Source organism: Salmo salar, chromosome 02 (assembly GCF_965601325.2).
Source record: "Salmo salar chromosome 02, fSalSal1, whole genome shotgun sequence".
Classification (NCBI taxonomy): Eukaryota; Metazoa; Chordata; class Actinopteri; order Salmoniformes; family Salmonidae; genus Salmo; species Salmo salar.
The window spans coordinates 17,372,106-17,396,373 of NC_138292.1; the positions used below are offsets into that span (position 1 = coordinate 17,372,106).

At 44.4% G+C, this 24,268-nt stretch overlaps 2 protein-coding genes across 5 annotated transcripts in view; both read right to left on the reverse strand.

The window, feature by feature from the left end:
- Window positions 1-4,108: 4,108 nt before the first annotated feature.
- il6ra (Interleukin-6 receptor subunit alpha) lies at window positions 4,109-17,291 on the reverse strand. Of its 4 annotated transcripts, none has more exons than XM_014151645.3 (10): window positions 16,818-17,290; window positions 7,999-9,159; window positions 7,708-7,831; window positions 7,188-7,366; window positions 6,739-6,899; window positions 6,189-6,333; window positions 5,811-5,851; window positions 5,656-5,707; window positions 4,980-5,082; window positions 4,109-4,623 (listed from the first exon to the last, which is right to left on the reverse strand). In XM_014151645.3, the coding sequence occupies exons 1-10, from the start codon at window positions 16,897-16,899 to the stop codon at window positions 4,368-4,370; spliced, it is 2,304 nt and encodes a 767-aa protein (XP_014007120.2). In that variant the 5' UTR covers window positions 16,900-17,290; the 3' UTR covers window positions 4,109-4,367.
- Window positions 17,292-18,962: 1,671 nt separating this feature from the next.
- The window catches only part of LOC106575497 (phospholipid-transporting ATPase ID), a 66,987-nt gene continuing 61,681 nt past the window's right edge, over window positions 18,963-24,268 (reverse strand). The window contains 2 exon segments of the mRNA XM_082960386.1: window positions 18,963-22,846; window positions 22,947-23,525. Of these exon segments, the coding sequence (XP_082816512.1) occupies window positions 22,748-22,846; window positions 22,947-23,525 (678 nt within the window). The 3' untranslated portion in view covers window positions 18,963-22,747.

Sequence of the window (24,268 nt, forward strand, 5' to 3'; positions counted from 1 at the left end):
TGTACTCTCAGTGTATATATACCCGCTGATACATGAAACCAAAACTATCTTATGTCTGAAATACATAGAGTAATATCATTAATTACAGACTACAAATAAGGAGCTAACCAGGAGATTATTGAAGCCCCAGGAACCTAAATGACCTGTGCCACTAACGTACTACAGAGCAGAACTCACTGTAATAATGAATCTTTACCGCCACCTAGTGGAAAGATGAGTTTTTTAGTGCTGTGGTTCTCAAACTTTTTTGCTCCGCCCGGAGTACCTTAGTTGCACTACCACCAACTACATTTTGTTCTGCCCAGAGTACCTTGGTTACACTACCACCAAGTACATGTAGCTCTGCCCAGAGTACCTTGGTTACACTACCACAAACTACATTTTGCTCTGCCCGGATTACCATGGTTACTCTACCACCAACTACATTTTGCTCTGCCCAGAGTACCTTGGTTACACTACCACCAACTACATGTAGCTCTTCCCAGAGTACCTTGGTTACACTACCATCAACTACATTTTGCTCTGGTACCTTAGTTACACTACCACCAACTACATTTTGCTCTGCCCAGAGTACCTTGGTTACACTACCACCAACTACATTTTGCTCTGCCCAGAGTACCGTGGTTACACTACCACCAACTACATTTTGCTCTGCCCGGAGTACCATGGTTACTCTACCACCAACTACATTTTGCTCTGCCCGGAGTACCGTGGTTACTCTACCACCAACTACATTTTGCTCTGCCCGGAGTACCTTGGTTACACTACCACCAACTACATGTAGCTCTGCCCGGAGTACAGTCGTGGCCAAAAGTTTTGAGAATGACACAAATATTAATTTTCACAAAGTCTGCTGCCTCCGTGTCTTTAGATATTTTTGTCAGATGTTACTATGGAATACTGAAGTATAATTACAAGCATTTCATAAGTGTCCAAGGCTTTTATTGACAATTACATGAAGTTGATGCAAAGAGTCAATATTTGCAGTGTTGACACTTCTTTTCCAAGACCGCCGCAATCCGCCCTGGCATGCTGTCAATTAACTTCTGGGCCACATCCTGACTGATGGCAGCCCATTCTTGCATAATCAATGCTTGGATTTGGTCAGAATTTATTTGGTTTTTTTTGTTTGTCCACCCGCCTCTTGAGGATTAACCACAAGTTCTCAATGGGATTAAGGTCTGGGGATTTTCCTGGTCATGGACCCAAAATATTGATGTTTTGTTCCCTGAGCCACTTAGTTATCACTTTTGCCTTATGGCAAGGTGTTCCATCATGCTGGAAAAGGCATTGTTCGTCACCAAACTGTTCCTGGATGGTTGGGAGAAGTTGCTCTTGGACGATGTGTTGGTACCATTCTTTATTCATGGCTGTGTTCTTAGGCAAAATTGTGAGTGAGCCCACTCCCTTGGCTGAGAAGCAACCCCACACATGAATGGTCTCAGGATGCTTTACTGTTGGCATGACACAGGACTGATGGTAGCGCTCACCTTGTCTTCTCCGGACAAGCTTTTTTCCGGATGCCCCAAACAATTGGAAAAGGGATTCATCAGAGAAAATTACTTTACCCCAGTCCTCAGCAGTCCAATCCCTGTACCTTTTGCAGAATATCAGTCTGTCCCTGATGTTTTTCCTGGAGAGAAGTGGCTTCTTTGCTGCCCTTCTTAACACCAGGCCATCCTCCAAAGGTCTTCGCCTCACTGTGCGTGCAGATGCACTCACACCTGCCTGCTGCCATTCATGAGCAAGTTCTGTACTGGTGGTGCTCTGATCCCGCAGCTGTATCAACTTTAGGAGATGGTCCTGGCGCTTGCTGGACTTTCTTGGGCGCCCTGAAGCCTTCTTCACAACAATTGAACCGCTCTCCTTGAAGTTCTTGATGATCCGATAAATGGTTGATTTAGGTGCAATCTTACTGGCAGCAATATCCTTGCCTGTGAAGCCCTTTTTTTGCAAAGCAATGATGACGGCACGTGTTTCCTTGCAGGCAACCATAGTTGACAGAGGAAGAACAATGATTCCAAGCACCACCTTCCTTTTGAAGCTTCCAGTCTGTTATTCGAACTCAATCAGCATGACAGAGTGATCTCCAGCCTTGTCCTCGTCAACACTCACACCTGTGTTAATGAGAGAATCCCTGACATGATGTCAGCTGGTCCTTTTGTGGCAGGGCTGAAATGCAGTGGAAATGTCTTTTTGGGATACAGTTCATTTGCATGGCAAAGAGGGACTTTGCAATTAATTGCAATTCATCTGATCACTCTTCATAACATTCTGGATTATATGCAAATAGCCATCATACAAACTGAGGCAGCAGACTTTGTGAAAATTTATATTTGTGTCATTCTCAAAACTTTTGGCCACGACTGTACCTTAGTTACACTACCACCAACTACATGTTGCTCTGCCCAGAGTACCTTGGTTACACTACCACCAACTACATGTTGCTCTGCCCAGAGTACCTTGGTTACACTACCACCAACTACATGTTGCTCTTCCCAGAGTACCTTGGTTACTCTACCACCAACTACATGTTGCTCTGCCCAGAGTACCTTGGTTACACTACCACCAACTACATGTTGCTCTGCCCAGAGTACCCCTGAAGTACCCCGTCGTGTGCATTTAGGCAGTTGGCATGGTCTCATGAATCTTCTTAAGAACGCCCTGTGGATAAGTCATTACCCATAGGGGTCCTGGTTGAGAGTCCCTGTGGATAGGTCATTACCCCTAGGGGTCCTGGTTGAGAGTCCCTGTGGATAGGTCATTACCCCTAGGGGTCCTGGTTGAGAGTCCCTGTGGATAGGTCATTACCCCTAGGGGTCCTGGTTGAGAGTCCCTGTGGATAGGTCATTACCCCTAGGAGTCCTGGTTGAGAGTCCCTGTGGATAGGTCATTACCCCTAGGGGTCCTGGTCAAGAGTCCCTGTGGATAGGTCATTACCCCTAGGAGTCCTGGTCGAGAGCCCCTGTGGATAGGTCATTACCCCTAGGAGTCCTGGTTGAGAGCCCCTGTGGATAGGTCATTACCCCTAGGGGTCCTGGTCAAGAGTCCCTGTGGATAGGTCATTACCCCTAGGGGTCCTGGTTGAGAGCCCCTGTGGATAGGTCATTACCCCTAGGGGTCCTGGTTGAGAGTCCCTGTGGATAGGTCATTACCCCTAGGAGTCCTGGTTGAGAGTCCCTGTGGATAGGTCATTACCCCTAGGGGTCCTGGTTGAGAGTCCCTGTGGATAGGTCATTACCCCTAGGAGTCCTGGTTGAGAGTCCCTGTGGATAGGTCATTACCCCTAGGGGTCCTGGTCAAGAGTCCCTGTGGATAGGTCATTACCCCTAGGAGTCCTGGTCGAGAGCCCCTGTGGATAGGTCATTACCCCTAGGAGTCCTGGTTGAGAGCCCCTGTGGATAGGTCATTACCCCTAGGGGTCCTGGTCAAGAGTCCCTGTGGATAGGTCATTACCCCTAGGGGTCCTGGTTGAGAGCCCCTGTGGATAGGTCATTACCCCTAGGGGTCCTGGTTGAGAGTCCCTGTGGACAGGTCATTACCCCTAGGAGTCCTGGTTGAGAGTCCCTGTGGATAGGTCATTACCCCTAGGGGTCCTGGTTGAGAGTCCCTGTGGATAGGTCATTACCCCTAGGAGTCCTGGTTGAGAGCCCCTGTTTTAGTGTGTATTGTTAACAACAAGACTTTACACTGAGTGGACAAAACATTAAGAACACCTTAATATTTAGTTGAACGCCCCAGCACCTACTACCATACCTCGTTTAAAAGCACTTAAATCTTTTGTTTTGCCCATTCACACTCTGAATGGCACACATGCACAATCCATGACTCAATTTTCTCAAGGCTTAAGAATCCTTCTTTAACCTGTGTCCCCCCTTCATCTACACTGATTGAATCGGATGTTTTGTACACTGTGTACATTGTCAGTGACACATCCCAGTAAAAATGGCATACATATGTACACCCAAATAAAAATATCCTAGTTGTTGTGTACAAACCATTTATAGACGACTTACCATCACCTGCTGGTCACAAATACATTTCCTTCACTACAAATGTGATTATACACTCAGAACAGCATTTTCTAAATAAACTGTCTTTACACAAGTTTGTATTCAAAACTATTTATTGCATTCTGACAAAATTATTTACAAAAACCCAATACTTCTTTACAGACACACAAATTAATATTTACATCATTACTCTACTGGCTCGTTTTCCCCAAATGAGAACAAAATACTGCACACATCCAAACAGTGAAATAACAGGAAAATCACAGGGCTTCTCCAGCCTGGACTAGGAGAACAGGGGGCTAGCAGTAAGGGCCTGGGATAGAGGGTAAGGGGCTTGTTTTAAGAGCAGGCATATCATTTGCTCTGGACCAGAAAATAGCTTGTGTTGTTAAAGCGAATAACTTCCCCCTTCTCCTCTTCTTCCTCCTCTTCATCCTCCTCCTTCCTCTCTTCTTCCTGTGGGACAGGTTCCCCGTAGACTGGGAGATCAAAGTTCACGAGGGCATGTCCTTCCTGGGTAGGCAGGGCTGTGACTTGGGGGGAGGGGCAAGCAGGAGAGGAGGAGACGGTACTCAACCTCCACAGTTTAGACATGAACCTCTCCCTGTGTCTGAGAGAGCGAGAGAGAGAGAGACGGCGGGCGGAGGGTGGGGAGAGAGAGGGTGGGTGGAGGTAGGGAGAGAGAGGGTGTAGGAAAGAGAGAAGGAGAAAGGAGGGAGGAAAGGCAGTTTGAGCAGAGAAAGGGAGCAAGAGAGAGGGGAAGGTATTTAGATAAATGGTGTTGTGCTTGTTGTTTCTGTAGATGACAAAATGAACAGCTAGTGAATGAACTGATGGTTAATCATGATAACCATAGATATGTACAGGACAGGGTTTAACATAGATTGTTCAGACTGAATACAGTTGTTATCATAGTGAGGATGGGAGGATCAGAGTGGAGGTGAAGAACAGAGGGGAGTGGTTTACCTGTAGAGGTAGGCAGACAACAGAGTGATTGACAGCAGCACACAGAAAGCAACCACCCACAGGACATGAGGCCACACCTCTACATCACCCTGAGACTCAGAGACTGGGAGGGAGAGGGGGAGAGAGAGGGAGAGGGGAAAACAGAGGGGTTGGGAGGCAGAGAGGGGGAAGGAGGGAGAGAGAGGGGGAGGTAGGGAGGGAGGGAGAGAGGTGGAGGGAGGGAGGGAGAGAGAGAGGGGGGAGAGAGGGAGAGTGAGAGGGGGGGAGAGGGAGAGTGAGAGGGGGGGGGGGAGAGAGAGAGAGGGGTCGAGAGGGGGAGAGAGAGGGTGAGGAAGGGAGGTAGAGAGAGAGTGCGGGTGAAAGGTCATGATATTAATAAACTGTTACACTATTATACCGGTGTGTTTGTGTGTGTGTGTGTGTGTGTGTGTGTGTGTGTGTGTGTGTGTGTGTGTGTGTACAGTACTTGTGTGAAACTTAAAGAATGGGGTGAGATGAGTTGGCCCAGGTTCTGTTTCCTGAAGCACGTTCAGTTGATGAGGTTATGACATTAGCTTCCTGTTATGGCCTTCTGTAAGGTAGGGGGATTTCTGACATTGAAATTTCCCACTCTCTCTAACACAAACACACTGTAGCTTCAACCAATCGACATACAGTAGCTCTCTGTCCCACTAACCTGATGTCTCTTCTATCATACCAGAGCCAGAATCTATGTAGTCTGTGTAGTCCTGCTGGAGAGACAGAATAAGACAATGTGAGAAAGATAGATGTCAAACAGAGAGATTAAACAACTAGGACCACTGTGTGCGTGTGAGTGTGTGTGTTTCTTACCATAACAGTAGAAAGATCGCTGAACACAGTTGGCACAGGGGCTGTAATAAAGGACATTCACCATGAACCACACAACTGTTCACACGTACACAGCTAACTGGCTAATACTTCCACTAGTGTAGAGTGTGTGTGTGTGTGGCTGGGTACATGAACAGGATCTGTTGAAGGGTAAGGGAGTTGACAGGTAAGCTGTAAAGCTCTGTAGAAGGTATCTGTTAAGACTAGAGACCAGAGCAGAAAGGAAGGAACAGGGAGGGGTTGTCATGGCTACCTTTGTCTATGAGCTGGATGGTTCTAGTTAGCCTGGTCCTGGATGATAGTATGGAAGAGTTGAATTAAGCACGTACAGATCGGGTGGTGTGTGTGTGTGTGTGTTACCTGTCCAGGTGTTGGCGTAGACAGCCGTGCTCCAATCACTCCAGTGGCCATCAAACTCTTCCTTAGCTCTGAGTTGGATCAGGTACTGTACTCCTGGCAACGCATCTGTTATAGTGTAGGACCGGGCTGTGCTGGTCCCTTTTATCTACATGCACACCAACACACACACACACCAACACTTTTGATTTACTATCCTTATTCACATTTAAAATCCTATTTTCCCTAACCCCTAAACCTAACCTTAACCGCAAACCCCCTAACCCTACTTATAACCCTAACCATAAATCTAACCCCTCAGCCTAAAATAGCCTTTTTGCTTGTGGAGACTGGTGAAATGTCCCCACTTGAATTGTCCTTGTTTTACTAACCTTGCGAGGACTTCTGGTCACCACACTGACAGTAAAACCAAAACCACACACAGATGACAAAATAGAAAAAGTAATGTCTGTTTGAGCCAGAACAGAGCAGGCTAGATGAACAACATGGGCCATTTCACAAACACACAGACGCACACACCAACACACCAACACACGCATGCGAAGCCACACACCTGTGTTCCGTGTGGCATGGTGTGGTATCTGAGCTCATAGAGCAGCTCGTGGTAGCGGTCTCTCTCTTTCCAGGAGTGAGGAACAGCCCAGCCCACCCTCAGTCTCCTCTCCTGCCCCTCCACACCCCTCACCACTACTGAGCTGGGGGGGTCTGGCTTAACTACACACAGGGGGGAGGGAGGGAGGGGGAGAAGGTGAGAGTGGGAGAGGAGGAGGAGAATGTTAGCAAGGTGTCTTATTGAGTGGTCTGTTAAACATGCACACAAACCTATACTCACATCACACACACACACACATGCCTGCACGTACGCACACACATACGCACACATACAAACAGACACACGCCTGCACGCACACACATCACACACACACGCACATGCCTGCACGCACGCACTCATATCACACACACAGACACCCACGCACACACACATATCACACACACACTCACTAATGTCCAGAGGTGTGAAGTCTAGGAGAGGGCTGGTGGTGTTGCCAGCAGTGTTGGTGACACACAGGTAGGCCAGGTGTGGCTCTCTACTCTCCTTCTCTTGGTGACCTATAGCACACCAACACCGAGACAGCAGGGAGGAGTAGGAACAGTTGACACGAGAGAATGACCCTGATAGACTGAGAGAGAGAGAGAGAGAGAGAGAGAGAGAGAGAGAGAGAGAGAGTTAGTTAGTATTCCACCCACACTGTTCTGTCGGCATCATCTGTATGATAAAGTAAGTAATTTAAGACAAATGAGTGAGGAAGAGGAGAAAGAAGAGGGTGATGAGGAAGAGGAGGAAGAAGAGGGTGACGAGGAAGTGGAGGAAGAAGAGGGTGATGAGGAAGATGAGAAAGAAGAGTGTGATGAGGAAGAGAAGAAAGTGATGAGAAAGAGGATGAAGAAGAGGGTGATGAGGAAGAGGAGGAAGAAGAAGGTGATGAGGAAGATGAGAAAGAAGGAAAATGTGTGCTCTCACCCTTTCCGTAGGAGGAGGTAGCACTGAGGGACAGGAGTCACCAGTTGACTGGCTGTCCAATCACAGCGGATCTTACTGCTGGGTGACCTCTTATAGCAGGACAGCTTAGGCCTCTCTGGAGGAACTGAAAGAAATTCCAGGGGAAAATACATAATGTTTGTCCGTTGTTCTTATGTGATCATGAATGTCTGCTGCTGATTCACACTTCACAGAACACATACAGTATGGTTGTCAGCTTCAATGACCAGAGGTGATGAGGTTAGACAGAGAGATGCCATCAGTATAACTCACCTGCCACGCTCACCCTCAGAGAGGAGACCAGTTTGCCCCCGCGGTGGCAGCTGTAGTTCCCAGAGTCACCCACCGCCAGGGAGGGCAGGGTCAGAGTGGCGCCTCTCCTCCCTAACACCACTACTCCTCCTCCTCTTTCCTCTCCTCCTCTCAGCGGCCTCCCGTTCAGTCTCCACTGAGACCTCCCTCTCAGCCCCCTCACCATCCTCCCCCCCTCCTCCTCTTCCTCATAGTCATCCTCACTGTCCATCGCATCAGTCCACCGATCAGAGGGCAGCTCAGTGTCAGCCCCTCCCGCTCTGCTGTCTCTGGTTGGTTGGAGCGATGTCCCAGTAAGAGGAAATAGTTTCTGTGTATCTGTATGTCCTGGTTGATTGACAGTGTAAAGACTCCACCCTGTATCCCTCGGCTCTCCTCCTCCTCCTTTGTGCTCCTCCTCCGTTACAACTTCCACATTCTTTCCATTCCCTTTGTCAACTTCTCTCTCAGTATGAGGGGTGTGGTCTCCTGCACGAGTGTTCCTGATGATGGTTTTCTCCGTACGGTCTGTCCTGGTATCATCTGTCCAGCTTATGACAGGAGTGTCTGTTACGGTAAGGACAATAGTGTCCTTTCCAGTAGAAAATGTGTCTATTCCATTATCACTGCTGTCTTTTATAGCACTGACTGTAGTTCCATTATCACTGCTGTCTTTTATAGCACTGACTGTAGTTCCATTATCACTGCTGTCTTTTATAGCACTGACTGTAGTTCCATTATCACTGCTGTCTTTTATAGCACTGACTGTAGTTCCATTATCACTGCTGTCTTTTATAGCACTGACTGTAGTTCCATTATCACTGCCGTCTTTAATAGCATTGACAGTGGTTCTGTTAGATGTGGTGTCTGTTGTGGTGCTGACAGTGGTTCTGTTAGATGTGGTGTCTGTTGTGGTGCTGACAGTGGTTCTGTTAGATGTGGTGTCTGTTGTGGTGCTGACAGTGGTTCTGTTAGATGTGGTGTCTGTTGTGGTGCTGACAGTGGTGGGATGTACTCCGGTAATGACACTGGTGTGTGCGGCCCTGTTAACCATCACCTCCAGCCCGTTCACCTCCACCTGACCACTACAGGCCAAGACCAGAACGCTGCCTGGGGACAACACCAGCACCCTGGGAGGGGGGTCTGGAGGGACAGACAAAGACATATTGAGTCAATACTGTACAGAGACACAGACATGGACACACATGCAGGCACGGATGTACCCTTATACACACACACACACACACACACACACACACACCACACACACACACACACACACACACACACACACACACACACACACACACACACACACACACACACACACACGTGTTGAGGGGTATAGGTTGTGGTTGACTGGGCAGTACAGATAAACTGAGAGAACACATTGCATAACTGATCACCAGCCCCTCTCTCACTTCCTCTTTCAACACATCCCTTCTTCCCACCTCTTTCTCAAAGTCTATCTCTCCTCCATCTCCTCTCAGTATTTATCTTCTCTCAGCCTGTCTCTTCTTTAACAAACTCTCTTTCTCTCTCACCCTATCTGTTATTCTGTTTTTCTCTTCTCCTCCTATGCCTCCACCCTCTGTCTGTTATTCTGTTTTTCTCTCCTCCCCTATCCCTCTCTCCCACCATTAAAGCTCCGTCACAGAGCTACAAACCATTTGTCTAAATGTTTACTGATTAACATTCTTTACTAAAAATAAACAAATAGTATAACAATCTCTCTGTCTGTGGACCCAACCTCCATAAAGCTGCTGTCACTAGACACTGGACATTCTCTATAAAGACCGGCAGAAGCCAAACTGACACCAGCTGATAATGTGAAAGAAACCCTGTAGAAACAGAATTATTCAGTTTTGACAAATCTGTGGCTTGTTAGTTTACCCTTGGGTCTGAGTAAACACGATTGGCTCCAGCCTTGACAATGTTGGCCTAATGCCAATACTGTTCCCAGGACCCTGGACTTTCATACTTATAGTCTCATGTTTAGAAAGTAGTATATTTTTGTATATCATTTATAAGTGATACCCAGAGCATTCAGGAAAGTATTCAGACCCCTTCACTTTTTCCACATTATCTTACTGTACACCCTAACTCTAAAATGGATTATATAAAAAGAAAATATTTTGTTAGGTTACAGCCTTATTCTAAAATGGATTAAAACATTAAAATCCTCATCAATCTACACACAATACCCCATAATGACAAAGCAAATGTTCTAATTTATGAAAATGATTTTTTTAAATATTACATTTACATACAGTTGAAGTCGGAAGTTTACATACACCTTAGACAAATACATTTAAACTCAGTTTTTCACAATTACTGATATTTAATCCTAGTAAAAAGTCCCTGTTTTAGGTCAGTTGGGATCACCACTTAATTTTAAGAATGTGAAATGTCAGAATAATAGAGAGAATGATTTATTTCAGCATTTATTTCTTTCATCACATTCCCAGTGGGTCAGAAGATTACATACACTCAATTAGTATTCATTGACATCGCCTTTAAATTGTTTCACTTGGGTCAAACATTTTGGGTAGCCTTCCACAAGTTTACCACAATAAGGTGGGTGAATTTTGGCCCATTCCTCCTGACAGAGCTGGTGTAACTGAGTCAGGTTTGTAGGCCTCCTTGCTCGCGCACGCTTTTTCAGTTCTGCCCACAGATTTTCTATAGGATTGAGGTCAGGGCTTTGTGATGGCCACTCCAATACCTTGACTTTGTTGTCCTTAAGCCATTTTGCCACAACTTTGGAATTATGCTTGGGGTCATTGTCCATTTGGAAGACCCATTTGCGACCAAGCTTTAACTTCCCGACTGATGTCTTGAGATTTTGCTTCAATATATCCACATCATTTTCCTACCTCATGATGCCATCTATTTTGTGATGTGCACCAGTCTCTCCTGCAGCAAAGCACCCCCACAACATGATGCTGTCACCCCCGTGCTTCACGGTTGGGATGGTGTTCTTCGGCTTGCAAGCCTCCCACTTTTTCATCCAAACATAATGGTCATTATGGCCAAACAGTTCTATTTTTGTTTCATCAGACCAGAGGACATTTCTCCAAAAAGTACGATCTTTATCCCCATGTGCAGTTGCAAACCGTAGTCTGGCTTTTTTATGGCGGTTTTGGAGCAATGGCTTTTTCCTTGCTAAGCAGCCTTTCAGGTTGTGTCGATATAGGACTCGTTTTACTGTGGATATAGATACTTTTGTACCTGTTTCCGCAAGCATCTTCACAAGCTCCTTTGCTGTTGTTCTGGGATTGATTTGCACTTTTAGCACCAAAGTACGTTCATCTCCAGGAGACAGAACGTGTCTCCTTCCTGAGCGGTATGGCGGCTACGTGGTCCCAAGTGTTTATACTTGCGTACTATTGTTTGTACAGATGGACGTGGTACCTTCAGGCGTTTGGAAATTGCTCCCAAGGATGAACCAGACTTGTGAAGGTCTACAATGTTTTTTCTGAGGTCTTGGCTGATTTCATTTGATTTTCCCATGATGTCAAGCAAAGAGGCACTGATTTTGAAGGTAGGCCTTGAAATACATCCACGGGTACACCTCCAATTGACTCAAATTATGTGAATTAGCCTATCAGAAACTTCTAAAGCCATGACAAAATTTTCTGGAATTTTCCAATCTGTTTAAAGGCACAATCAACTTAGTGTATGTAAACTTCTGACCCCTGGAATTGTGATACAGTGAATTATATGTGAAATAATCTGTCTGTAAACAATTGTTGGAAAAATTACTTGTGTCATGCACAAAGTACAGTGAGGGAAAAAAGTATTTGATTCCCTGCTGATTTTGTACGTTTGCCCACTGACAAAGAAATGATCAGTCTATACTTTAATGGTAGGTTTATTTGAACAGTGAGAGACAGAATAACAACAAAAAAATCCAGAAAAACGAATGTAAAAAATGTTATAAATTGATTTGCATTTTAACCTGTCTGGGCTAGGGGGCAGTATTTTCATGGCCGGATAAAAAACGTACCCGATTTAAACTGGTTACTACTCTTTCCCAAAAATTTAGTAAATTCACCGGAAGTTTTCGTTGGGGATACATTTTCTGAACATCATACGCCAATGTAAAAAGCTGATTTTTGATATAAATATGAACTTGATTGAACAAAACATGCATGTATTGTATAACATAATGTCCTAGGAGTGTCATCTGATGAAGATCATCAAAGGTTAGTGCTTCATTTAGCTGTGTTTTGGGTTTCTGTGACATATATGCTTGCTTGGAAAATGGCTGTGTGATTATTTTGGGCTATGTACTTTCCTAACATAATCTAATGTTTTGCTTTCGCTGTAAAGCCTTTTGGAAATCGGACAATGTGGTTAGATTAACGAGAGTCTTATCTTTCAAATGGTTTAAAATAGTCCTATGTTTGAAAAATGGAAATTATTGCATTTTTGAGGTTTTTGTATTTCGCGCCACACGGTTCCACTGGCTGTCGAATAGGGTGGGACAGTGACGTCCCACTAGCCCAGACAGGTTAATGAGGGAAATAAGTATTTGACCGCCTCTCAATCAGAAAGATTTCTGGTTCCCAGGTGTCTTTTATACAGGTAACAAACTGAGATTAGGAGCACACTCTTAAAGGGAGTGCTCGTAATCTCTGCTTGTTACCTGTATAAAAGACACCTGTCCACAGAAGCAATCAATCAATCAGATTCCAAACTCTCCACCATAGCCAAGGCCAAAGAGCTCTCCAAGGATGTCAGGGACAAGATTGTAGACCTACACAAGGCTGGAATGGGCTACAAAACCATCGCCAAGCAGCTTGGTGAGAAGGTGACAACAATTGGTGCGATTATTCGCAAACGGAAGAAACACAAAAGAACTGTAAATCTCCCTCGGCCTGGGGCTCCATGCAAGATCTCACTTTGTGGAGTTGCAATGATCATGAGAACGGTGAGGAATCAGCCCAGAACTACACGGGAGGATCTTGTCAATGATCTCAAGGCAGCTGGGACCATAGTCACCAAAAAAACAATTGGTAACACACTACGCCGTGAAGGACTGAAATCCTGCAGCGCCCGCAAGGTCCCCCTGCTCAAGAAAGCACATATACATGCCCGTCTGAAGTTTGCCAATGAACATCTGAATGATTCAGAGGACAACTGGGTGAAAGTGTTGTGGTCAGATGAGACCAAAATGGAGCTCTTTGGCATCAACACAACTCGCCGTGTTTGGAGGAGGAATGCTGCCTATGACCCCAAGAACACCATCCCCACTGTCAAACATGGAGGTGGAAACATTATGCTTTGGGGGTGTTTTTCTGCTAAGGGGACAGGACAACTTCACCGCATAAAAGGGACGATGGACGGGGCCCATGTACCGTCAAATCTTGGGTGAGAACCTCCTTCCCTCAGCCAGGTCATTGAAAATGGGTCGTGGATGGGTATTCCAGCATGACAATGACCCAAAACACATGGCAAAGGCAACAAAGGAGTGGCTTAAGAAGAAGCACATTAAGGTCCTGGAGTGGCCTAGCTAGTATCCAGACCTTAATCCCATAGAAAATCTGTGGAGGGAGCTGAAGGTTCGAGTTGCCAAACGTCAGCCTCGAAACCTTAATGACTTGGAGAAGATCTGCAAAGAGGAGTGGGACAAAATCCCTCCTGAGATGTGTGCAAACCTGGTGGCCAACTACAAGAAACGTCTGACCTCTGTGATTGCCAACAAGGGTTTTGCCACCAAGTACTAAGTCATGTTTTGCAGAGGGGTCAAATACTTATTTCCCTCATTAAAATGCAAATCCTTTTATAACATTTTTGACATGCTTTTTTCTGGATTTTTTTGTTGTTATTCTGTCTCTCACTGTTCAAATAAACCTACCATTAAAATTATAAACGGATAATTTCTTTGTCAGTGGGCAAACGTACAAAATCAGCAGGGGATCAAATACTTTTTTCCCCTCACTGTAGATGTACGAAACTGACTTACCAAAACTATAGTTTGTTGACAAGAAATTTGTGGAGTGGTTAAAGAACGAGTTTTAATAACTCCAACCTAAGTGTATGTAAACTTCTGACTTCAACTGTAAGTATTCAGACCATTTACTCAGTACTTTGTTGAAGAACCCACCTTTGGCTGTGATTACAGCCGAGAGTCTTCTTGGGTATGACGCTTCAAGCTTGGCACACATGTATTTGGGGAGTTTCTCCCATTCTTCTCTGCAGATCCTCTCAAGCTCTGTCAGGTTGGATGGGGATTGTTGCTGCACAGCTATTTTCAAGTCTCTCCAGAGATGTTGGATCGGGTCCAGGCCCTGGATGGGCCTTTCAAAGACATTCAGAGACTCGTCCCGAAGCCCCTCCTGCGTTCTCTTGGCTGTGTGCTTAGGGCCGTTGTCCTGTTGGAAGATGAACCTTCACCCAGTCGGAGATCCTGAGCGTACTGGAGCAGGTTTTCATCAAGGATCTCTCTGTACTTTGCTCCGTTCATCTTTCCCTCAATCTTGACTAGTCTTTCAGTCCCTGCCACTGAAAAACATCCCCACAGCATGATGCTGCCACCACCATGCTTTACTGTAGGGATGGTGCCAGGTTTCCTCAGACGTGACGCTTGGCATTCAGGCCAAAGAGTTCAATCTTGGTTTCATCAGACCAGAGAATCTTGTTTCTCATGGTCTGAGAGTCCTTTAGGTGCCTTTTGACAAACCCCAAGCGGGCTATCATGTGCCTTTTACTGAGGAGTGGATTCCATTTGTACCCTTCCCCAGATCTGTGCATCGACACAGTCTTGTCTCGGAGCGCTACGGACAATTTCTTCGACCTCATGGCTTGGTTTTTGCTCTGACATGCACTGTCAACTGTGGGACCTTATATAGACAGGTGTGTGCCTTTCCAAATCATGTCCAATCAATGGAATCTACCAAGTTGTAGAAACATCCAAGAATGATCAATGGAAAAAGAATGCACCTGAGCTCAATTCCGAGTCTCATAACAAAGGGTATGAATACATATGTAAATAAGATATGTTTTTTATATTTAATCAATTTGCTAAAATGTCTAAAAACGTGTTTTCCATTTGTCATTATGGATTGTTGTGTATAGATTGATAAGGACATTTAAAAATATATATATTTTACAATAAGGCTGTAACGTAACAAAACATGGGAAAAGGGAAGGTGTCTGAATACCTTCCGAATGCACCGTACGTTTTTAAGAGAAAGCTTTTCAATTGGCATCTCTCCCCGTTTTCAGTCACAGGTGGGGACAGTGCAGGAGGTGGACTCATGAGTTGTGCTCCAATTTTACTGCGGATAGCTTTATTTGTGACCTATGTACAAATTAGAATTGTGCACAGCAGAGCATAATAGAGTTGCCACATCAATGTTACAATGAGTTAATTAGTTAAGTTATTAAATGTTATATTCCAATGTAATTTAATGTTATTAGTTATATTCCATTCCAATATTATATTCCAATGAATATATTAGTTTTTTGAATTAAAAACAACTATTGAAAACCGTTTGCTCCTGAATGTCATTTTAAAGACTGCTGGGATTTAAAATCTTGCATTATTCAAATCATATTTTGTGCAATTGTACATAATGGATGGTATGGATAAGGAACAACAAAGAAAGAACAAAGAAAATAAATGTGCAGGTGAGTTAAATAGAGAACTTTACATCAAATCTCTTCATAGTGCGGATATTAATGGTGATATGCGCAACACAACCCCCCCTATATTTTATTTAAATAATTAACATAAGACAACTAAACTTAGCTTTTGAGTATTACTTACCAAATCATTTCTATATAAAAGTGATTAAATGGATTTTAACACACTTGTGTGAAACCCTATGTCATAATCTTTTACCAGGGTAACTGGCATCCCCGGGGGCCAGTTTACTAGTAGTTTACTGGGATAACTGGCGTCCCTGGGGGCCAGTTTACTAGTAGTTTTTATAAAACGCACCTTTTCTAAAAACAACATTTCATGAAATAACAAAACAAGTGTAAACTGTAGCCATTTATAGTTTATTCCCCTAAACATGACCTTCATCCACATACCATTGTTTTTCTCCGAACAGCTTTTTTTGTGTCAGCAATTAGACATTGTTCTTAGGGGGCCTAGTTACCCCATAGTACCCTATCTCTGTAAAATGTCAGAGCACTGAGCTTACCAAAAGCTTTTTATTTTCAAAGCCCTTTACATGTAACTCAGCTCATGTCATGTTACTTTAGCTTTTTGCGACTAGCAGAAACATTGCAGATGACCACCACATGTAAAATTCTCAATTGTCCATATGAGAAAGCAACACCGCTCTGTCAACAAAGTCCTATATTTAGGAGACGAAATCCAACTTTTTGGATATAATGCTAATGATCCACTATATATACAGCAGTATGTGGACACCCCTTCAAATGAGTGGATTTGGCTATTTTGAGCACACCGCCATGCAATCTCCATAGAGAAACATTGGCAGTAGAATAGCCTTACTGGAGAGCTCAGTGACTGTCATAGGATTCCCCCTTTCCAAATAGTTAGTTCATCAAATTTCTGCCCTGCTAGAGCTTCCCTGGACAACTGTAAATGCTGTTATTGTGAAGTGGAAATCCCTTTTCCATCTGTTTATCTAGAAATCAAAGCCTTTACTTATGCCAACATTTTAAGATGACACTTAAGAAAAATGCATCCATGCCTTTATTTCCCACAAAATATAAACTAGTAGCTTTCATTTGACACCCAATTTGATATGCTCCAAATATCTAATTTGATAACTTCATGGGGACTTTTCGATGAAAATGTAATAAAATAAACGTACCTCTCCGTGGACAGGTCCCGTCCAGAAAGCAGTGGACTGTCAGCGCAGACAGGAGAACCGTCAGCCTAATCCACGATGGCATCTTTACGCTTCTTTAATACGAGTCATCTCTCTGTGTCGGTAAATCCAATCACACCGTATCAGTAGACTAGATTAGAAAGCTGCTCCCTTTCAGACGTCAATTAACACTCATTTGAAACGGAGGAAAAAAAACGTTATACAAGTGGTCCCTGTTCCCGTACAAGCTCTCCAGACTACCTCTCCGCTGGCCTGAGTCTGGACTGGCGTTATGACCAGCTGTTGATTTACATAACTCAAATAGATCAGACCACCTTCTGTGTTTTAATAAAATAACAGAAGCGAAGACATCACCAGGGGCATATTCATTACGCCGAATCTGTTGCTGAAACGGGGAGGGACCTACATGAATGTGTCCTAATAGACTAATTACACCCCAGGCACCAGCTAAATGGACCCCCCCCCCCCTCTCTCTCTCACACACACACACACACACACACACACACACACACACACACACACACACACACACACACAGTCCCAACGGGCTCTATTCAATCCGTATCGCGGAAGTTCAGCTTTACAGCGTGATTGAAATTTAAAGATTATGCTCCCGCTTTAGCGGAGACTGTATTCACGATAAACGCTGCATGTCGGCTCAACCGGAAATTACCATTACATGTTTATCCCGCAATATGTAACGATTCAGAGATACCGAGAGAATATATCCCTAAATCTCCGTTTCTTCTGGTCAGACAAAATGAACTCTCAGAAATCGGACATTACGAAAGTACAGATAGTGTCGTGTCCCTGTGTCAAACTCCTTTCCAGATAAAACTGTCCATGTTTGCAGGGCGAAAGGCCAGAAGCACTTTTTCGGAGCCAGCGCGCTGGGGAGAGTATGTGACAAAACAAACACTAGGTTTACGTAGTACACTGCTTTTTCAGGAGATTGAGCAAACATTTTGTGGTAATCTTGGCATGTCCTAATGACATGGTCGGTAATAATAATCAGCTTCTCTGAAGGCCACGTTCACCCTGTTTTGATCTTTTGGTTCTGGAGATAAGGCCCGGGTTGCGGTTAAGAACATTGAGACAAACGTCTGTAAAAAGTGCTATAAATAGGTTAGATTGATTGTTTCCCTTATTATAAACATTATTCCCCGTACAGTCACACTACAAATGAAATCATACTTTGAGGTCAACTGTAAATAATTATATTTCAGTTGACACTTCCTCTTTGGATTGACAAAGACTTGATTAACTTTCTTAACTTGAACGTTCTCACTGAAACCCAACATCAACCTGCTGTATCTATCTATAACACCAGTGCTTGAAGTGTACTGAAATAGGTGACAGTACTTATTTTGGGTGTCCCTACTGTTTATAATTATGTGCCACTGGCAGAACGCCACAATATTTTAAAGCAAAACTCTGTAAGAGGTGCCAAAACTCAAAACATGAATACATTTGAGGTGCGATACTCAGTACTCGTGCGTTCTGGCCCAATTCAAGCACTTTATAACACGTTGCAACACAATCTCACACTCAACTCGTGCAAATATGTACAAAAAGTATTTAAGCCGATTCAGTTTGTTTTTGTGAATTTTTGTGTGGCTTAATTCGTGTGAAAAGACACATTTTTGTGCAACTTCATTCATAGGAAAATATTTTTTTGGGGGGCAAACCTAGGAACAATCTTTTGAAAGTTATTCGAGCAATTTTTGTTGTTGTATTTTCACACAAATTAAGCCACATAAAAATGCACAAAATCTGCTGAAATACTTTTTGTACATATTTGCACAAATTGAGTGTGATATTGTGTTGCACTGACTTACAGGTGGTTTGAGCCCTCTACAGCAAGGAGAGACAGGTCCAGCAGAGCAGAGACTGGTTGTGCTGCTTTCACCCTATAATCTTTCTAACCAGAGGCTGTATGCTATAGAACAGTGGTATTCAAACTTGTTCAGCTGGGACCCCATTTTTTCCGGACACAATTTCCGGGGAAGCCATTTTTCTTCACAACATTTTTTTGCGACCTCATCCCACCCCAAAACAAATAACATAACCTTAAAATCTGTAAATTCCAATTTTTACATCAAGAAATAACCTTCAATTCATTACATGTTCATCTCTTATCAAAATTAAAAGAAAACAATAAATACATTTTATTTTTCAAATGATCTTTCTCAAAAACATTTTTATGTTGACCCATACAATAATCTGTACTCTTCATTTTTTGTTCCTAAAAAAAATATATGTTTTTTTGTTTTCTGGCTGCGATCCAACTGCAGTTCACTCGAGACCTGGACTTTGAATACCACTGCTGTAGAGTACAACAGCTGTCTCATCTGGTTTCACCCTATATCTTTCTAACCAGAAGCTGTATGCTGTAGAGTACAACAGCTGTCTCATCTGGTTTCACCCTATATCTTTCTAACCAGAAGCTGTATGCTGTAGAGTACAACAGCTGTCTCACCTAGTTTCACCCTATATCTTTCTAACCAGAAGCTGTATGCTGTAGAGTACAACAGCTGTCTCATCTGGTTTCACCCTATATCTTTCTAACCAGAAGCTGTATGCTGTAGAGTACAACAGCTGTCTCACCTAGTTTCACCCTATATCTTTCTAACCAGAAGCTGTATGCTGTAGAGTACAACAGCTGTCTCATCTGGTTTCACCCTATATCTTTCTAACCAGAAGCTGTATGCTGTAGAGTACAACAGCTGTCTCACCTAGTTTCACCCTATATCTTTCTAACCAGAAGCTGTATGCTGTAGAGTACAACAGCTGTCTCACCTGGTTTCACCCTATATCTTTCTAACCAGAAGCTGTATGCTGTAGAGTACAACAGCTGTCTCACCTAGTTTCACCCTATATCTTTCTAACCAGAAGCTGTATGCTGTAGAGTACAACAGCTGTCTCACCTAGTTTCACCCTATATCTTTCTAACCAGAAGCTGTATGCTGTAGAGTACAACAGCTGTCTCACCTAGTTTCACCCTATATCTTTCTAACCAGAAGCTGTATGCTGTAGAGTACAACAGCTGTCTCACCTAGTTTCACCCTATATCTTTCTAACCAGAAGCTGTATGCTGTAGAGTACAACAGCTGTCTCACCTGGTTTCACCCTATATCTTTCTAACCAGAAGCTGTATGCTGTAGAGTACAACAGCTGTCTCACCTAGTTTCACCCTATATCTTTCTAACCAGAAGCTGTATGCTGTAGAGTACAACAGCTGTCTCATCTGGTTTCACCCTATATCTTTCTAACCAGAAGCTGTATGCTGTAGAGTACAACAGCTGTCTCACCTAGTTTCACCCTATATCTTTCTAACCAGAAGCTGTATGCTGTAGAGTACAACAGCTGTCTCATCTGGTTTCACCCTATATCTTTCTAACCAGAAGCTTTATGCTGTAGAGTACAACAGCTGTCTCACCTAGTTTCACCCTATATCTTTCTAACCAGAAGCTGTATGCTGTAGAGTACAACAGCTGTCTCACCTAGTTTCACCCTATATCTTTCTAACCAGAAGCTGTATGCTGTAGAGTACAACAGCTGTCTCACCTAGTTTCACCCTATATCTTTCTAACCAGAAGCTGTATGCTGTAGAGTACAACAGCTGTCTCACCTAGTTTCACCCTATATCTTTCTAACCAGAAGCTGTATGCTATAGAGTACAACAGCTGTCTCACCTAGTTTCACCCTATATCTTTCTAACCAGAAGCTGTATGCTGTAGAGTACAACAGCTGTCTCACCTAGTTTCACCCTATATCTTTCTAACCAGAAGCTGTATGCTGTAGAGTACAACAGCTGTCTCACCTAGTTTCACCCTATATCTTTCTAACCAGAAGCTGTATGCTGTAGAGTACAACAGTGAAAGCATCATTCCAGTGGCCCTGGAGGACTGGGTTTGTTTCCCCCTGCTGTATAGAAGGAATACGCTACATGATGACATGCCTAGTAGAGGGATGAATTGGGTTGATCATCATTACTGTGGATTTATTAAGGCTTAATAATAACATCCCTGATCCCTCCCTCATTAACACGTTCTCCTGTTCCTAGACCAGCTCAGTCTCTAGGTAACTACAGGTTACTGTCTGACTGTATAAGCCCATATTAGCATACTTTCCCACACACTCAGTCCGCCCCAAAGCAACATGGAGGTCCAGGTTTTTGTTAGAAGTCCATCTCCTCTCTCTTAAGCCCAGTACAGGTGGGGCTCAGAGTCTGAGATATAACTGTAGTTCTGTCTGTGGGCCCAGCAGCAGGTCACCAATATGGTGCAGAGGAGGAGGATGAAGAAGAACATGACGAAGAGGAGTCTTGCTGTGTCCGGTAAGCTTAAAATGGCATTCTCACTGAGAACTATAGTGAACACAGAAGCTCCGCCCATGAACTTATGATGACATATACTACAACATTCCAGCAAGGACAGCATCCTGCATTCTTCAGTCATTGGTTGGCTGACTGAACCCCTCAGTGTCCTGCCAAGTTATTGGCTAAAACAACAGACGGACTATGTATGTGAAAATGTCAGTCAGACAGACAGTCAGGCAGACAGATAGAGAATGTACAGTAGTATGTACCCATAAGAGTGTAGGATCGTGCAGCCTGTCTGGTTTGACTAAGTCTTTGGGCATGGTGACACAGCAATATGTAACCATGAATACAAAGACCAGGACCACTGATAAGGTTCCAGAGACCTTCCTCATACAGACTGTACAGGTTAGATGGACAGCTCTACACTACTGCATTGGTTTACACTGTGTCATACATTATTAGAGAAGGTAGATAGCATTACTTGGCCTATTAAAGACATGTTTATGATTGGTTAACAGCTGGATACAGACAGGTGTATTGGAGTACTATGTCTAACAACAGCTGATCATAAAAACCACTCATTCTGCTATTTCATCTCAATTCACCACCTTTCTGACGATCAAATGAACCTCTCTTCTGTCATAAAGACTCAATTCACCACCTTTCTGACGATCAAATGAACCTCTCTTCTGTCATAAAGACTCAATTCACCACCTTTCTGACGATCAAATGAACCTCTCTTCTGTCATAAAGACTCAATTCACCACCTTTCTGACGATCAAATGAACCTCTCTTCTGTCATAAAGACTCAATTCACCAGCTTTCTGACGATCAAATGAACCTCTCTTCTGTCATAAAGACTCAATTCACCACCTTTCTGACGATCAAATGACCCCCCCTCTGTCATAAAGACTCAATTCACCACCTTTCTGACGATCAAATGAACCTCTCTTCTGTCATAAAGACTCAATTCACCACCTTTCTGACGATCAAATGAACCTCTCTTCTGTCATAAAGACTCAATTCACCACCTTTCTGACGATCAAATGGACCTCTCTTCTGTCATAAAGACTCAATTCAATACTTTGTTTTGAACCAATCTGATATGTTATGACATATGATCCATTGTATAAATAGTATAGTCATGTCTGAACCACAGTGGTGTTGTTGGAGCGGGGTTTCTCTCCGGATCCCTGTGGTACCAAGCTCTTCAGCAGATGGTTACATCATTTGCATGAAGAAGTGCTTCTTTCAGTCCACCTCATTGGTTGAAGAAAACAGAGAAGTGGGTTGTGGGTAGTCTGAGCATGTCTATCACAAATACCACACACTATCTTTCAGACGGATACATATATGTACCAACACTATTGCAACGACAGTGTCATACAAATACCAGTGGGTGTTGATGGGTGTGTATGCCTTCTGCCTACAATGGCTGCCACTTTGGATCGCTTCCTAACCCAGGGTGAGTGCCATTCCAACTTCAGTATTCCAAACTTCCAAATGCAGTATTTCTTCACGTATTCCAAGAGAATCCAGTGGGATATGACAGCCTGTCCTTCTTCTTTCTATCATCTGTCCATCCGTCTCACACGGTGTGGTTGTTTTCCTTGGGAACAAGGGGAGGTCCCGGGCTGCTGGTTCCGCTGGTGCGAGAGGCACCGCCCCTCCAACCAAATAGAGCATCCTGCAGGAAAGGTGGAACACACGGTTACTGTTGTGTGTGTGAGGTTGTGTGTGAGGTTGTGTGTGTGAGAAACAGATTAAAGAAGATGACAGTATCTCACCTGTACAGCGCCCAGACTAAGGTTCCAGCCACCAACCGAGTCTCCCCCAGGACTCCTCACCGAGGTGGGGGTGAGAGCGTCAGTAGAGGGGACCTGGGCTGGAGCTAATGCTGGAGGTGTGGTTGTGGGAGCGCCAGAAGCCACCTGTGGGAGTATGACAGGCAGCGTGTGTGTTCCCTCCTCCAGGGGAGTGTCCTGCGACCCCCCCAGGAGAGAGGATGAATTGGACAGGGGGGGAGCTGATCCAGACACATAGCTAGGAGCTGGGCTGCTCTCTCCTGAGGCGCTCTGGGGGGGATGTGTGGTTGAGTGTTTCTTTTTGCGCAGGGTGTCTATCCAGCTGGAGCTGTGTCTGGAGGCAAAGTTGGCCAGGGCCAGGGAGGACAGTCTCATGTTCTTCCCAGAGGTGATGAGCTCCCCAAATCCCTCCTGGTGGGCAAAGGCATATCCTGACCTCCTGGACCCGCCCCTCGCCCCCAGACGACCCTCAGGCACGCCCCCGCCCCTGCCCCTGACTCCTCCCATGCATCGACCCGCTGGCTTCCTCGTCTTCTGACGCACCAGCTGGGTGTAACGCACCTGGAGGGGGAGGGCGAGGGAGGGGTGAGAGCAGGGGAGGTAGAGGGGGAGGGAGAAGGGAGAGCAGGGGAGGTAGAGGGGGAGGGGGGAAAGGGAGAGGTAGAGAGGACACAGAGGAGTGTTATTTCCTAGTATAAAGGGATATGTAGGGTTTAATACAGGTGACCGGTATCCTGGGACTTCCTGACCAAGCTCCTTCCTGTTTCAGGAGAGAAATATTGACAGGTCCTGTAGACCAATAATTAAAACATGTTATGCAGCACTAATGCAAAAATAGTAAATATGCACGATAGGTGCATGCATGAAGCGAACATATCGACTCCCTGGCTTCACAACCTACATTAGACCAGTCATCACAACGCTAGCAGCCAACCATATTTAGCCTATAGGCCTGCTCAACATAGTCCTCAGTAGAAAACATCACTTACATACATGACTTCCATAAACTGCATTGCTGACTATCATGTGTAGGCTACACACGACCTGTTGACACAGTTACTGAAGGCAAACCCCATCTCACATTCACAAAGCTCCAGCCATACTCACTGTTAACAAAATGGTAGGTACATTGTGTCCACAAACGCTCTTGAGGAAATAGACATTTGCAACATTGTTCCATGATGTTACAACAACAAAAATGAGTAGACAGGCTGGACTAGTCAGACTGGCAGGGATTTGATCAGCCGCTGTGCTGTCCTCCACTACTAGGCCTATTACCTTGTCTGTTTGTTTAGTGGAACATC